We start from the raw sequence: 15,712 nt of genomic DNA, 5'->3' as shown, positions 1-15,712 counted from the left end.
CATAATGTAAGGCAGTATTACATCTCCTAGGAGCTGTGTTTTACATTATAAGAAAATATCAAGGATAGTGAGGGATCTTGATCCACCTTTGCTTCGAGTTGCCTTGGTGTTGTACTACCAGGTGTTCACTTACGCTTGGATTCGCCGATAGTTCTTCAGCATGAAACTCATAATAAGTTTAGTTTAATCCTTTATCCAAGTGTGAGCAAACAAAGTTTGCACCTGAAAGTATCTTCAGGACTGGGGTTAGGTAGTACAACACTGGGAAACTCGTTGCAAAGGTGAAGAAAGCTCTCTAATCACTCCTCTCAGTATCTCCCATAATGCATAGCATTACACATATCCGCAAGGAGATGTGCTTTGCATTATAGGAGATACTGAGATAGGAGTGATGAGAGAGCTTTCTCCACCTTTGCAACGAGTTGCCCGGTGTTGTACTACCTTACCCCAGTCCTGAAGATACTTTCAGGTGCAAACTTTGTTTGCTCACACTTGGATAAAGGATTTAACTAAACTTATTATAGTCTAACCAAGTGAAAAATAAACTCGCAACATGAAACGCTTATATCGTAGTTTCGGAAAAGTACTTGTTTGAAATCTAAATAGCAGAGTAGGAAAGAATTTCTACCAGGCATATAGATATGTTTTGGGAAAATTTGAAGAAAAGGGTAAGGCTAATAATAATATCTGCTGGCTTTCTTCTCAGGATATGGAATAGTCACTAATAATATTCCAACATAAAATGTGCACAAGTTTGGAGAAAAGATGCAAAGAACAATTAATGTGACTTTTATTCGTCACATAAAGCTAAATGGCACATAAACAAAGAACCTCTATTTTCCAGTCCTTTACCTCCATATACCTCCATAAAAACCTTACTAAACTCTACAAAAAAAATCAAAAGAAATGCTCAAAGAAAAAGGCCTAAATACTCTCAACCTTCTTTCATCCTCCAAACAGGTTATTTGTTATACCGATGGATCGTCAGACACCAATATGATTAATGGAGGCTCTGGTGTTCTCCTTCTACTATCGAAAGGTGAAAAACTTTCAATAAAAGTTGGACCTGGGAGAATTGCTTCCAATTTTACCAGCAAAGTTTACGCAATGAATGAAGCACTCGAAGCCTACTTAAAATTATTATTATCTCAACAATCTGAGGGAATTATAATTTACAGTGACTCAAGATCAGCTATGGAGGCCATCAAAAATGGCAATACTAAGCTCACACAAGACACCCATAAACTCTTAAATCAACTAAAGTGTTTAGGAAAAAGTTGCATTTTACAATGGATTCCTGCTCATGTAGGCATTAATTACAATGAAGCAGCTGATAAATTAGCAAAAGAGGCCAGAGAACTCAACCAAGAAATTCACATGATAACTCTTGCCGATGCTAATGCACTAGCAAAAGCTAAACTAATTCCACTGAAATCAGTGATACAAAATCAAATTCCTGAAATCAATGCTGACCGAAAGACCTCCGCCACAATAGCAAGACTACGAATAGAACATTATAGAGGATGAAGATCAATACAGAACAAGAACATATAGAAACTCCAACAACTGCCCCAATACTGAACTGACACCCACTCACATCTTTACCTGTCCAGCAATTACAGCAGCCTTGCAAGAAATAGATCCTAATCCTAAACAACAGCTCTATACAAACAAAATCATCGACATAGCCAAAGCAGTTCAAGGAGCACATGGAAACATCTAAGACTCTTCAAAGGACAAGACAACAATATTAGTCACATTGATTGTTATTCTTGATCATATCTTTAGGCTGGTTTAGGATACAAGAATATACAGAGGATTCAAAATTGGAAGTGATCATCTCTTAGTCTAAAAATAAAGTTGAGCAGCTTTTGTAGGTAAATTGTAGTCAACTATGCAAGCATTATTCAAGGGAAGGAGGGGGGGGGGTTGAAACCAAGAATTAAACCTTGCTGCTTCAGTTGCAAACTCTGAAGAAAACAATGATTTTGTCTATTGAGACAGGAAAGTTATCTGCAAGTACAGAAAAATAAGAACTCTGGTGGACACAATAAATTAAAGAAGCAGTTGTGGAAAAGAAGGAAACATGCTGAAGGTTTGTAGCAAAAAAGTCAGTAAATGCCCTAAAAGAATACAGAGAAAAATGTAAGAGCTGCACTGTGTGTAAAAATAACTAAACAAAAGTCATCGGAGGATTCTGGTAAGAGCATTGAAGATAAATATCAGGAATGTAACAATGTTCTGAAGGCTATGGAAAAGCTTAGAAATGAAGGAAAGGGATCTATAAAAGGAATCAAAGATCGTAAAGGAGACATGAAAATTGAAGATAAGAATATTCTAGATATATAGAGTAATTAAGTTGAAGGACTTAGCTTTTTTTTTTTTTACCTCAAGTACTTTCATCTATCAAAAACCTGAAATGTGAATAGGCAGCTGGAGTAGATATTTGACCAGAAATACTCAAATATGGAGGTATAAAAGTTTTACTGTGGCTACAGTGCATAAAGCAGAGGGCTTGTACAGATGGTTGAATTCCAGAGAATTGGAGTAGAGCTGTCATAATTCCTATCTAAAAATTAGGGGAATAAAGCTTGAATGTGAGAATTAAATTATAGCAGAATTTCTCTGTCTGGGTAAGATTTATGCAAGCATACTTGGAGAGGCTGAGAAAAATTGTGGAAAAGAAACCTTGGCCCAAATAGATGTTGTTGAGATCAGATTTTCACTTTGCAACAAATAGTTGAGAAATCAAGCAAATTATTACAAGGATTGGACTTAAGTTTTGTGATTTAGAAAAGGCATATGACAAGGTGGCTAGAGAAAAGCGTTTCAAAATGCTACAGTTATATGGGGTAAATGGAACATTATACAGAGGCATACATAGTTTATAAGTTCTAAGTCAGCCATTAGAATTGAAGGAAATACAGAAAGATGGTTTGATGTAAAGCCAGGTATAAGACTTTAACATTTTCAGTACTCCTTTGCAATAAGATTGTCACATTTATGGATAACTGTAGAATTAACTAGCATAGCACTTCTTTATTTTGTGTTTAACAACAGTAGTGTTGTGAGGTAAATATAGCCTGCAGCTTCTGTGTTTGATATCCTGTCATTACTAAACTTAATAATTTTAATCTTAGTATCTAATGTAATAGGTAATTTATGTAATTTCATGCATCTTTTCATTAGAAGCATCAGCACCCTTACTTTATATTTTATCTGCCATTAGTAATAACAATAAAATAAAATTATAGTTACAAATAATTCACAATGAAACAAACAGATGTTATAAACGATTCACAGTTAAGTTTTATGTTAGACCCTGCCAAGATGTCAAAGCGTACACTACAAACATCAGTGCAAGACAATCTTGATGCCATTAAAAGACTTAAGGCTGCAAAAAGTTTTAAGTTATCATAATTAAATGAATTATTTGAAACAGATTATGATATATATATATATATATATATATATATATATATATAATGTACAATTATATTTTCAGTTGAATAAATAAAAACATGTAACGTTAATTGTTTTATTTTTTGTGGAGGCAGCTTATAAATGTAAAATCATGTTGTTTTTTATCTCAAAAATAATTTTTAGTTAAAAACTGCTTATAAAGGTTATTTACATACTAGACAGGATTCTAACCCAGGTTCCAATCAAACGGCATAGTCATTAATGACAGGCTGCAATGAGAATAGTGTTGTTTTGGCACTTATACAAGATTAGGTGCTGTGTGGTCAACTAAAATTGCAGTTTCTGTATCTGCAATTGAAAAGTAATTCTACAATTGCTTATGTTTCTTCTGTACAGTGTGTGTGTATACACATATATAGGTAAGAAGTATAACTACCCTGGAGAAGAAGAAGAGTAAAGTCTTTGTTTAGACTTCAAGAATAAACAATGTCTTTTTTTCTTTTGTTATTTACACATAAAATTTGTCATGCTATATCATCACTTGTTTCATTTGTAGACATCACACCTAGCAACAAATATGTTTCGTTGATGATAGAACATGGAAAAACAGAATTTTTGCTTTGTACCTTGGAGTATGGCAGAGTTATGCAAGTTCCATTAGATCATACATTTGTAGAAGGGGAAGAAGTCAGTTTTTACCTTAATGGTGAAGGTAAGTCAAACTTTTAGTGAACTTTATTGTTCAAATGTTTTAGTCAATCTTTTTCTTATGGCATAAACACAAATGTTTCTGGGGATATACACAAGTATTCTGTATATCCCTTAAGCATATATGCCAAGAGATGATGCATCTACAAGTAAATCTTTTTTTGTGAAAACTGGGGAGGGGGAAAAAGATTTACATGTAGATGCATCATCTCTTGGCATATATGCTTAAGGGATATACAGAATACTATAATAATGCCAAACCAGGGTTTTTCATAACTCATTAATTTTGTCATGTAATACATGGGAAACTACTTAAAGTGGGCAGGGAGAGGGGAAGAAGTGCCAGATAAGGCATACATTCAAATTTCAAACCACAAGCATTTGATGTGAGAACTAACAGCAGACACTGAAATGATGTATCATTTCATTAAAAACTTTTAGCAGGAAATTTGTAGAGTTGGTGGCAGTTATGTAAACGTTGTCTTTTTATGGCCACGCAAAAAAAAACATTCCTATGTGAAAATTTCTAGAACAGAAAACTACATAGGCACAGGAATGCAACTAAATAATTTGCTAGCTAAAATTATAAGCCAACATTTTGATAGAATTATCAGATGCAATTTAATGACACACACTCAGTGAAGACAACAAAATGATCAGGATAACAAGGACAGTCACGTGTATGGGAGGGTGATAGTGACGCTCTTTATAGTGATTCCTATTATTAATGCTGACATGTAGTTAGAAAGCTGGGCTACTTCACAAATACCAGTTTAAATCAGAGAGACTTGAGACTGTTCCTGAAAGTGCCACAAGTTCTATAGAACCTTGTTAACTGTAACAGAACTTGTATGATCCTACATAAATTTTGGTGCACCACCCTATCTACCCATCAGCATTAACCATGCTACCGGCCAGGATGTATATATACGTCCACATTACCATGGATGCAAAGTGCATATTAAAATTGTAAAACCATTGATATTACATTGAAATTTATGATGGATACGAAGCTTTTGACAATGCATATTTGATCTTTAATGATCAGTAAGGTTGTTAATAACAGAAATCGCCACGGATAGAGCCACTGTTACCCTCCATGCATGTGACTGTCCTTGTTCACAGTTATCCTTTACCCAGGTCATTTTGTTGTGTGTGCGTGCGGGTATTGTTAAATTGCCTCTGATAATGCTAGCAAAACGTCAGCTAGTAAATAATTAATTTTAGTTTGCAAATTACTTATTTGCATTCCATTGTCTATGTAGACTTCTGTTCCAGTAACTTCAACATGAATCCTCACAGAACAAATCTCATTCCTTGGTAGGACTTGCTTAGTAGACTGTCACTTAGCTAAGCATCAAGTAGTCGAACCCCAGTTGAACAGTATTTGTCTTTCTGGAAAATGTAATCGCTCTTCAAAAAAATCCTCTTGAAATAGAGACATCGAAATATTTTAAGAGGATTTTTTTGAAGAGCATGCCGCCCTTTAAAAAAAAAAAGTTCCTCATAAAGGGATCAGATATGGTGAGGTAGCAAGATTCTCTTTATATAACTATTCCATGAGAAAATAGCTATCAAGATTCACTGTGAATCTTGATGGTGCTCATGAATCCACATTTTGTTTCATGTGACCAGGCAAGTGAGAAAATCCCTGCCTTTGTTGCTGGATCGCAGCAGACACATCCCCATGCATATTGTCTTTTGCTCTTCTGACAATTGTTGGGGCACCCAGTGGGAGCACACTTTTTGAAAGTGAAGAACATTGTGAACAATTTTGTAAACAGTGGACTCATTCAAGTTCACCACTTGTGCAGTTTCCCTTGCCAGTCTTCATTAACAATGCCCAAAATATCGTCTTCTGTCTTGCTCAATGAAGGCCTACCTAATGTTGATCTTGGCCTGCTTTAACACACCTGCTTCTTTGACAGTCACCTTTTTGCCATACGCAGTAACCAGTTCATGGGTGAATGTCACTAATTGAATCCCCTTTTGCTTGCAAAAATTGAATAACATCATGGACACCTGTTTTGAACCACCCCAGCATAGTAGCTGCCATCTTGCAACTGGAATTAGCTGTGAGGCAACGATAGTGCCACATTGCAGTGGCGATTTTTTTTTAATGTTATTAATGGGTCTGTCCACCATGTTTTCTCATTCCCTTTTGCCATTATTAAGGGGGGGAAATGTGTTACCTTACTTTTTGGAAACCCCTCTTACAAAGCTTACAAAGAATTATAAGAAGAATATTATTATAATTATGTATTTTTTAATTATATTTATAATTAAAAAATATAAATATTTTTTTTTTGCATGATAATTACAGATGACTCACTATACAAACTTGTAGGGACCACAGGAATAGTTTACTAGGATATTTCTTTTAGAATTGCATTGTAGATCTTTCTGTTGATATATATAAGAATCAAATCTTAAAAAAAAAAAAAAAAAAAAAAAATTTAAACAGTATTTTGGAATACCTCTTGTTATTACAAAGAGTTAATACCTTGTTTGGGTGTCTTGGTCTTTAAAATTTCCAACCAGGGAATGTAGGATACTTACACCATGTGTTAAAGAAAATGTCTATATAGATCAATCGGTAATGATGTCCTTTAGCTGAAAGACACTGGTTTAAATCCTGTTTGGTATGAAGAACCTTCGTACCAAAGCCAAGTTAGTGTCTCATATGGAAATGGAAGCGGTTTTCCATCTTGAAAGACAGACAAGTGGGCCTGAGAATATGTGCAGTTGACAGCTGTACCGACAGGATTAACTAGCTTATGCAATTGCTATAAAGCCAAGTTACTTGACATGGTAGGCCATTGAGCCACAGTATCGAAAGGTGTGATGAGACCTATGTGTAAGTTCACAGCATCATTCTGCACAGAAAGGAGATGTCATCTGGGTCCTATAGGTAAGGCATACGACAGATTTCAGCAGAAATGGTTGATGCCAGTTCACTACAGAGGATGTTTTGACACCTTCCATATATAAAGCATGTGACTGACAGGTTAGGACACTTTAAAGGTAATGGAATTAAAGTGGCCTTCATATCCTTAAAAAAAAAAGTTTATTCCATTCTTATCCCAGGAAAAACTGCATGCACCTGGTCCATGTAGAGGAAGCTAGATGTTTATGAAAATTTATTGTGCATGTGGCATTTATTAGGTAAAACAGAACAGTTGTAGGAAATGTGCAGAGAACATAAATTCATTAAGAAGTTATGAAAATCGGGATTAACATTTTCTTGTATAGAATGTTCTATTTAAAAAAAAATTATGCTCACTGTAAATAAAAAATAAATCTTCCACAGACACTACCAAAAAATTGATTAAAAATAAAAATATACCCTCAGAAATCCAATAAAATGACAAAATTCTATGTTAAAAAACTTCATAACTCAGTTTTGATATTAGTGATGTGTACTTACAGACATCCAATCTCAATATATTACTCATCATTGAAACTCAACTGGCATCCTCTTTTGACTACATATCACGTAAACTTTCCACATTACATCACACAAATTACCTTCACAAAGAGTGGGACTTGTATATTTGTCTGATATCCCATTCCAAAATGATCTGCTTTGGCTCAAGATTTCTTTGCCTCACTTTGTTGTCTTCATTTGCCATCTATTTCCACTGCTCTTCTAATTCTGACTGTACTGACCTATTTGACTATTCCTGAAAGTGAATTATATAAATATCCTATAACTCTGACATAAATCTCTTTGAAGACTTCAACATCCACAATTCACAAGTTTACAGACCAAGTTCGAAGAAAAACTGAACGGTTTGCCATCAGTAATGACTAAACACAAATTATTCACCAACCCACCAGAATTCCAGATAATTCTCATTTCCCAATATCCTAGACCTTTTCTAGGATATTGGGAAATGAGAATTATCTGGAATCCTGGTGGATTGGTGAATAATTTGTGTTTAATCATTACTGATGGCAAACTTTTCAGTTTGTCATCTCTCCAACTCTCTAAATCATCTAACCAACTCTCCCTCCAAATACACTATCGATGTTAACTCACTTCTTGGTAAGTCTGACCATAACCTTGCCATGTTTCCTTTTATACATATTGTCCTTCTCTCAATCAATCTCAGCCTATGGTACTACAACAGTGCTAATTGGAATGACCTTCAGAGTTTCTCTGTCTCATTTCCATGGGCTGATTATTGCTTCTTATCCTGGCACACCTGATTGGATCTAATAACTGAAATTATTCTTGCTTGAAATGAATGCCTTTATTGCACACCTACTCAAAACCCTTGAACCTTATCCTGACAATTATCCAAGGCAAAAACTTCAACCTTGCACTCATCTTACACTATGGTTCATAACATTATCAAAAATCATCAAGAAATCTAAAGCAGACTTTAAGGGCCAAGTGCACTAAACTTGTCTCCTGCTCATGTGAGCCTTCTAGTCCCTCACCAAGGCTGTGGGATTCACTTCTGCCTTTCCATGTTTTTACTTTTAAATTCTGATAATACAATAGTGACATTTTGAAATAATGCAGTCCTTTTGCATGTCTTTCCTTATAACTCTTATATAGATGATCAAAGAATCTCCTTCCACTATTCCATGCACTATACATATTATGCTTTCCTTCCCCCTCTGTCCTGTCATTAGAAGGACATCAGAAAAAATATCTAACAGCACCCCTCTTTCTCCTGTTAACCAGAGTCTGTAATCCACATACTCACAATCTGTCATCATAATCTAAATCCCATAATCCAGATATAATCTTTATAACTCTTCTTTGCACTCTTTCCACAGCTTCTTTATCCCCTTGGAACCTGGGAGACCAAATCTGCGCACAGTAATCCAAGTGTGGTCTTATCAAAGTCTTATAAAGAGGCAAAATTACTTCCTTATTCTTACATGTCAAGGTTCGCTTCAATATACCAATTATCCTCTGAGTTGTATTTGCAACTTTTGCTATGTGACCTTTGAACTTAAAATTCTTATCCACCAGTACACCAAGATCCCTTGCCTCTTCAGTTTCTTGTAGCATAACCCCGCTAATATAATATGCCGCTGAAACTCTAATCATGCCAAACTTTACACTTACTAACATTAAACTGATAGCCATTTTCGTTTGCCCAGATTTCCAGTCTATTCAAATCATTTCATAATTGCTGAATATCAGTAGCATCCCTGATTGCCCTGCCTATCTTCACATCATCAGCAAACAATTGTAAATCTGATAATAGACCCCTGCTTGATGTCATTAATATATAGATTGATAGAATTGTTTGAGAGAGCCCGCTAGACAGTCGGTCGTGTTTTCAGAGAGCTCCCGAAAGCTAAGTATAATTTTGAGATTGAAAATTAGAATATAGGTTAAAATCATACGTAATATTGTCTAATTTTGGTAGCTTATTGTGTCTGTGTGATTTTGGTGTGAATTCCGTTATTTAATTTAGTATTTAACGATACGTTTCATAGATTTGAATATGGCGCCAATGCGACGTAAGATAATGGCATCCAAAAATGCAACGCCATTGTTCAAAAACTATAATGTGAGAGAGTTTGTCCAATGTGATGTGCGTGTGTGTGTGGGATGTATGCATTCCTGAATGAGGCTGGAGTTTGGATAAAGTGATAGTGGTGGGAGAATGTGCAGAAAGTGTAAGCAAAGTGAGGAGTTGAAGTATGTGTCAGGTTGTGACACAGTTATGGTTGAAGAAAGCCAGAATGTGAGTGAAAATAGTGGCTTGATAGGGAATTGCGATGTACAAGATGGCAATGAGAGCGGTGATCAAAGAAAGAGTGAAAGCAACTATACAGAGAGAGAAAATAGTTTGAATGATAAAAAAAATGAGGAATTATTTGTAGGAAGTGAGATCGCTAGGTTGCATGCAGTGATACAAAATGCGCAGCAGCAATTAGAGCACCTGCAAAACTCTTTCCAGAGTGATTCGGCTAACGTAAATAAACAGCGTAAGAGTGGGAGAGTTTCTGAAATGAAGGGAAGAGTGTTGTATGGCGAGTCATTATTAAGAGGAGTGATAGATGGGAGTGTAACTAAATCGTACTTACCGGGTGTGAAATTTAAGGATGTAAGTGAGAGTATTAGAGTGCAAAAACAGGGTGAAAGAATTAATAATTGTGGTGGGTACGAATGAATTGAAAGGTGATACATTTTTTATGAGAGAGGACTTGAAAGTATTGTTAAAGGTAGCGAAAAAAAAGAGTGACAGAGTTAGAATGGTGAGTCTGTTGCCGCAGTATGACAGAGAGGAGTTTAGAAGGAGGGCCATAATCGCAAATGACATTATGCGCAGGTTATGCAGATGGTGTGGTGTGGAATTCGTGGACGTGTAGAATGAGTTTGATGGGCGAAAGGACTTATACAAGATGGATGGCCTGCATTTGAATGGACTTGGTGTGTGTGGAGACTGGAAAAAGTGTTGCTGAATGAAGTGAAAATGGATGTGCAAAACCAGGGAAACTAGAACTACCAAGGGGGGGGGGTGGATATGCAGGCATCAGTGAGACAGTTGAGTGTAAGAATGTATATACTGTACCTGCGCCAGCACTAAGGACAAAAAATGGGAATGGGACATTTAGAATAACGCATCAAGATAGGGGTGGAACTAAGGGATCACTGCATTTCATGTATACTAATGCCAGGAGTATTAGGAACAAGAAGGAAGAATTTTTGGCCTTGATTGGCTCTTCCTGGCCACAGGTTATTGGCATTAGTGAAACATGGCTGATGGAAGATGATATAGTTAGTGGGATAGAATGTGTAGGTTATAGTGTGTTTAGGAGGGACAGAGAGAATAAAATGAGGGGAGGGGTGTTATTGATGATAGCTGATGAACTGCAGCCAAGGAGAATTGAAGTTGTATTATAGGATAGTGAAAAGAGCTCATTTGAGGCTATTTGGTGTGAGATTGAGACTGGCAGAATAAAATATACAGTTGGGTGCTGCTATAGACCAGGTGATGGAATAGATGGTGGAGATAGTATGCATAGGGAAATTGATGAAATGAGTGGAAGGAGGGTAATTATTATGGGGGATTTCAACTATGGTAACATTGATTGGAAGGAGGAGAGGACACATGTGAGGAAGGAAATGGATTTTATTCAATTATTCAGGGATAACTATCTGAGACAGCATGTAATTGAAAATACTAGGGGTGTGAGAGTGCTTGACCTGGTAATAGCATCTCAGAATTTGACTAATGAATATGACCATGTTGCCACCTATTGGTGAGAGTGATCATAAGGTCTTGACCTGGGAGGTGGCTAAAGGTGTGGAATTTTCGATTAAGACAGGTTATATGTGGAATTACTGTGCTTGCAAGTATGACAAGCTTAGGAGATTGCTTGGATCAGTGCCATGTCATGTACAACTGCAAGGGCTGGACGTCGATAGAGCATGAGAAGTGGTCAAGGATCATTTACAGGAGGTTATGGCTGATTATATACCTAGGGTCCAAATAGTAAAACAAGTAGGGGTTAAATGGATGAATAACACCATTAAGCTTGAGCTGCAAAAAAAGAAACAACTGTGGAGGGAATTTAAAGAAAGGAGTGACTTGCAGGCACACGAACAGTATAAAGTGCAGGCCAGAAGGGTAACGAGTGTGGTAAAAAAAAAAGCAAAAGCGGATTATGAAAGGAAACTAGCTATGCAAGCAAAAGAGAATCCCAAACAATTCTTTCAATATGCTGCAAGCAAGAAAAAAACTGTACATGGAAAAATGATTTTAAGGAATGGCGATGGTAAGGAGGTCACTGAATCAGTTGATATAGTGGAGTTACTGAGCGCGCACTTTGCAAAAGTATATCATCCAGGTGGTGACATTGAAAAAATGAAGGAACCATTAGTTTATACGGGAATTGTGATGAATGAAGTGAAGGTGAATAGTCTATTACAGAACCTTAATGTGAATACATCTGTGGGATTGGATGGTATACCAGCACGGGTCTTGCGTGAAGCGGCTAAGGAATTATCAGTGTCCTTGACCATGTTGTTTAATCTGAGTCTTGGGTCTGGTTTAGTCCCGAAGGTGTGGAAAGAGGGGAAAATACTTCCACTGCATAAAGGAGGATCCAAGACTATAGTTGCAAATTACTGACCGATCAGCATATCAGGATTGTTGTCAAGGTCTTGGAGAAAGTAGTCAAGGGAAAAATACAGGAATGGATTGATGAAAATAAGATACTGTGCAGAGGACAGCATGGCTTTCTGAAGGGTAGATCATGCCTCAGTAACTTGCTCAAGGTGACGGCAGAACTGGATAAGCGAAATGGGTTTGCAGTGATACTGCTGGAACTGGCAAAGGCGTTTGACAGGATACCACATGGAATTCTAATCCATAAACTACAACATATGGGAATGGATATAGGGTTGGTGAGATGGATAGTTGGGTGGTTGATGGAGAGATATCAAAGAGTAGTTTATTCAGGAGTAGAGTCCAAAAGACGGCCTGTGACTTGTGGTGTGTCGCAGGGTTCTGTTCTTGGGCCACTGCTGTTTAATTTGTTCATTAACGATATAGGAATGGATCTAAGTGGAACAGTTCATTTGTTCGCTGATGATGCAAAGTTGGGTAGGGCAATAGTGAATGCAGAAGATGTCAAAATCTTGCAGGATGACTTGGATAGATTGGAGGTCTGGGATAAGGAGAATGGATGTCAATTTAATGTGACAGAATTTAAGGTTATGCATTTTGGGGTGAAAAGATTAGCAGCAGTATACCACATTGGTGGAACTGTACTCCAGGAGATTGATGAGGCCAGGGACTTGGGAGTGTTGGTGGATAGGGAGATGAAGTTTAGGGGGCACATTGCAAAAGTAGCTAAATCAGCTCATCAACTCACTTGGTTGTTGAAAAATACCTTGACGAGCAGAGACAAGCAAGTTATTGTACCTCTGTACCGAGCCTTGATAAGACCTCATCTCGACTACTGTGCCCAGATTTGGTCACCTCGGTTCCTTCTTGATGGGGAGGTGGTGGAGAGGATCCAGAGGCGAGTGACTAAGATGATAGCAGGTCTATGGAATGAACCATATGAGAACAGGTTGAAGATTTGTGGGTTGCAGAAACTAGTTGATAGGTGGAAAAGGGGAGATATGATTGAGACATTCAAATTGCTAAAGGGATTCTATAGGATTAATTCAGAGGATATTTTTGAGATCAGGACTGGTGGTGGGAGAACTAGGGGACACCTATGGAAGCTGGGCAAGAGTGTGGTTAGCAGGGGTGTTAGAGCTGGGTTCTTTACTTTTAGAGTGGTAAATGAGTGGAATAAGCTGGCAGAGGCTGTTGTGGGTGCTATGACTGTGAGAGAGTTCAAGGCAAGGTATGATAGATACTGTGAGAATGTCGTATAGTTGTGTGGACATGATGTTTAGGGCCTCCCTCGATTGAGTCTAAGGACTCCCTGGAGTCACCCGAAATAATAATAATAAACTAATGCTTATATTGTATCACCTCTTCAAGCTGCCATGCTCATCTGGCTTCTCCCTAAAGCTTGGAAGCAAGTCTTTATCATACCTGTTCCTAAAAAAAGGGATAATGTCAACCATCAAACTAGTGCACCCTCTTGCTCTAATTTTAGTATTTGTAAAAATAATGGAAAAGGTCATCAACAGCCAATTTATTCACTACTTGGAGACTCACCATTTACTTAATAATAACCGGTATGGATTCTGATATTCTTGCTCCATAGCAGATCTCCTAACTAATCTTGCTCACCTTTGGACACAAGCTATGGAAAAGTTTCGAGAAACTCAAGTGGTTGCTCTTGATATTTGCAAGGCATTTAATTGAGTTTGACACCACAGCCATGTTACCATCTTATGGTATTCCTCCTTCCCTTTATGAGTTCGTTGCAAGTCATGGTGAATGGTTTAATTTAATCAGATTTTCAATTGATGCTGGAGTATTCTCAGGGCTCTGGTTTCACCTATGCTCTTCCTCTTATACATTAGTGGTCTTCTGACATCCTGTCCTATTCATTCATAGCTTTGATGACAGTGCTGTATAATCCAGACTAATTAAGCACTTTAACATATGCAGGTCATTTCAAAATTTCTGCACATTGATGCATGTATGACCAGTGGAATGATGTAGTAATTTTGACCTATGTCATTTGCAAGAAGAAAATTTTAAAAAAAAAACATTTTTTGTGTTCAAACCAGCAAGCAGCTAACAAGAGAAACAGTTTTTGAACAGAATTACTGCTAGAGATGAAACTTGAATGTGAGGTTTTGAACCAGAACTGAAGTAATTCCTCGCAATGGAAACATCCATTCTCTCCTCATCCAAAAAATGTCAACATTGACACTTGAAGGTTAAGTAAATGATGACTAATAATTTACAAGAGTGAAGTGATTGGCAACAGACTCAGTATATACAACATTGAGTGTGATAGAGTGTGTGTGTGTGTGTGTGCGCGCGTGCGTGCGTGCGCGCGCGCTGCCTGAAGTTTTGGACACAAAATGTGTAAATTCACAATCATGTTCACTGCCAGAGTTTTATTTTTTACATAATAGTGCAAGGCTACATGTTTTACTTAAATATCTGATCTTGTAGAAAAGAATGGATAACAATTGCTTATTTCCTCTCTCCCATACAATTCTGACATGAGCCATACACAATTTGATCTGTTCTCTGAGTTTGAAAAACCATTCTGTGGGAAACACTTCACTACCATTGACAAGATTTCTGTAGAAGGATCCAACTTATCAAACACAAACAGAAAAGTATTTGCTGACCTGAATAGCAGACTGACTCAAATATTGAGCAGTGGTGATAGGACAAAGTTATATTGAAGTCTGTAAATATGCATTTTGTTAAATGTTTATTTTAACATACAGTTTGCAGAATTTTTTTAAATGACCCTCATAGATGAAATCCATCTATGAGGGTCTCAGGAATAATAAGATAAACTATGACATTGAACCTCAGGATACCTGTATAACTTCATATCATGAAGTTTGATTAGCAGGAAGACTTGCAGGATTAATTGTAATCACCACTAGAAGAATTTTTTCTACAAACTTTCTCAGCTGGATTCCAGGTTAGTAAATACATTTTTCCTGTTATACTGACTTACACTACTAATTCTGGCACAAATACATTGCATCCATAGCTTCTGCAGCCTAAAAAAAAATGTCCTTTTCTGTTCGACAACACTCCTCCTCACCTGTACAGCTTCTAATACTATATAAATATTTGCCTTTAAAAGAGAATTTCTCTTTAAAAATGCTTTAAAATAATGCTGTTTCTCTGTTGTGCCTTTTCTACGGTTATTTTCATGGATGCTGCTCCAATGAACTAGTCACTATCATGCCTCTATTTTCCTCTGAGTATGTAAAAATGTGGTATTCATACAAACAGTTAAGCTTCAAATTTTACCAAGCCAATTTATCTTCCTCTTTTGTTTCTTTTGCCTTTGCTTTTTGGAAATCTTCATCTGTCATGTGAACAGGTTCCTGCTTTCCATTTGCCCACACTTATATCTTTTATATCAACCAAACAAAACTTGTTTTCTTTGGTAAATAAAAGCAGTAGTACTTGCTATTCTTTAGAGCTTGTGTGTT

At 36.8% G+C, this 15,712-nt stretch overlaps 1 protein-coding gene across 1 annotated transcript in view; it reads left to right on the top strand.

Annotated features, from left to right (window-relative positions):
• LOC150101851 (uncharacterized) overlaps window positions 1–15,712 on the top strand; it is a 126,182-nt gene that overhangs the window by 43,904 nt on the left and 66,566 nt on the right. The window contains exon 3 of the mRNA XM_090400678.1: window positions 3,980–4,135. Within this exon, the coding sequence (XP_090256804.1) occupies window positions 3,980–4,135 (156 nt within the window). The remainder of the gene's footprint in view (window positions 1–3,979; window positions 4,136–15,712) is intronic.

Source organism: Typopeltis vanoorti, chromosome 11, assembly GCF_054136105.1.
Source record: "Typopeltis vanoorti isolate ZY-2024b chromosome 11, IOZ_Tvanoo_1.0, whole genome shotgun sequence".
Classification (NCBI taxonomy): Eukaryota; Metazoa; Arthropoda; class Arachnida; order Uropygi; family Thelyphonidae; genus Typopeltis; species Typopeltis vanoorti.
The sequence above is the reverse complement of the archived record's forward strand: the minus strand, read 5'-3'. Positions and strand labels throughout refer to the sequence as shown.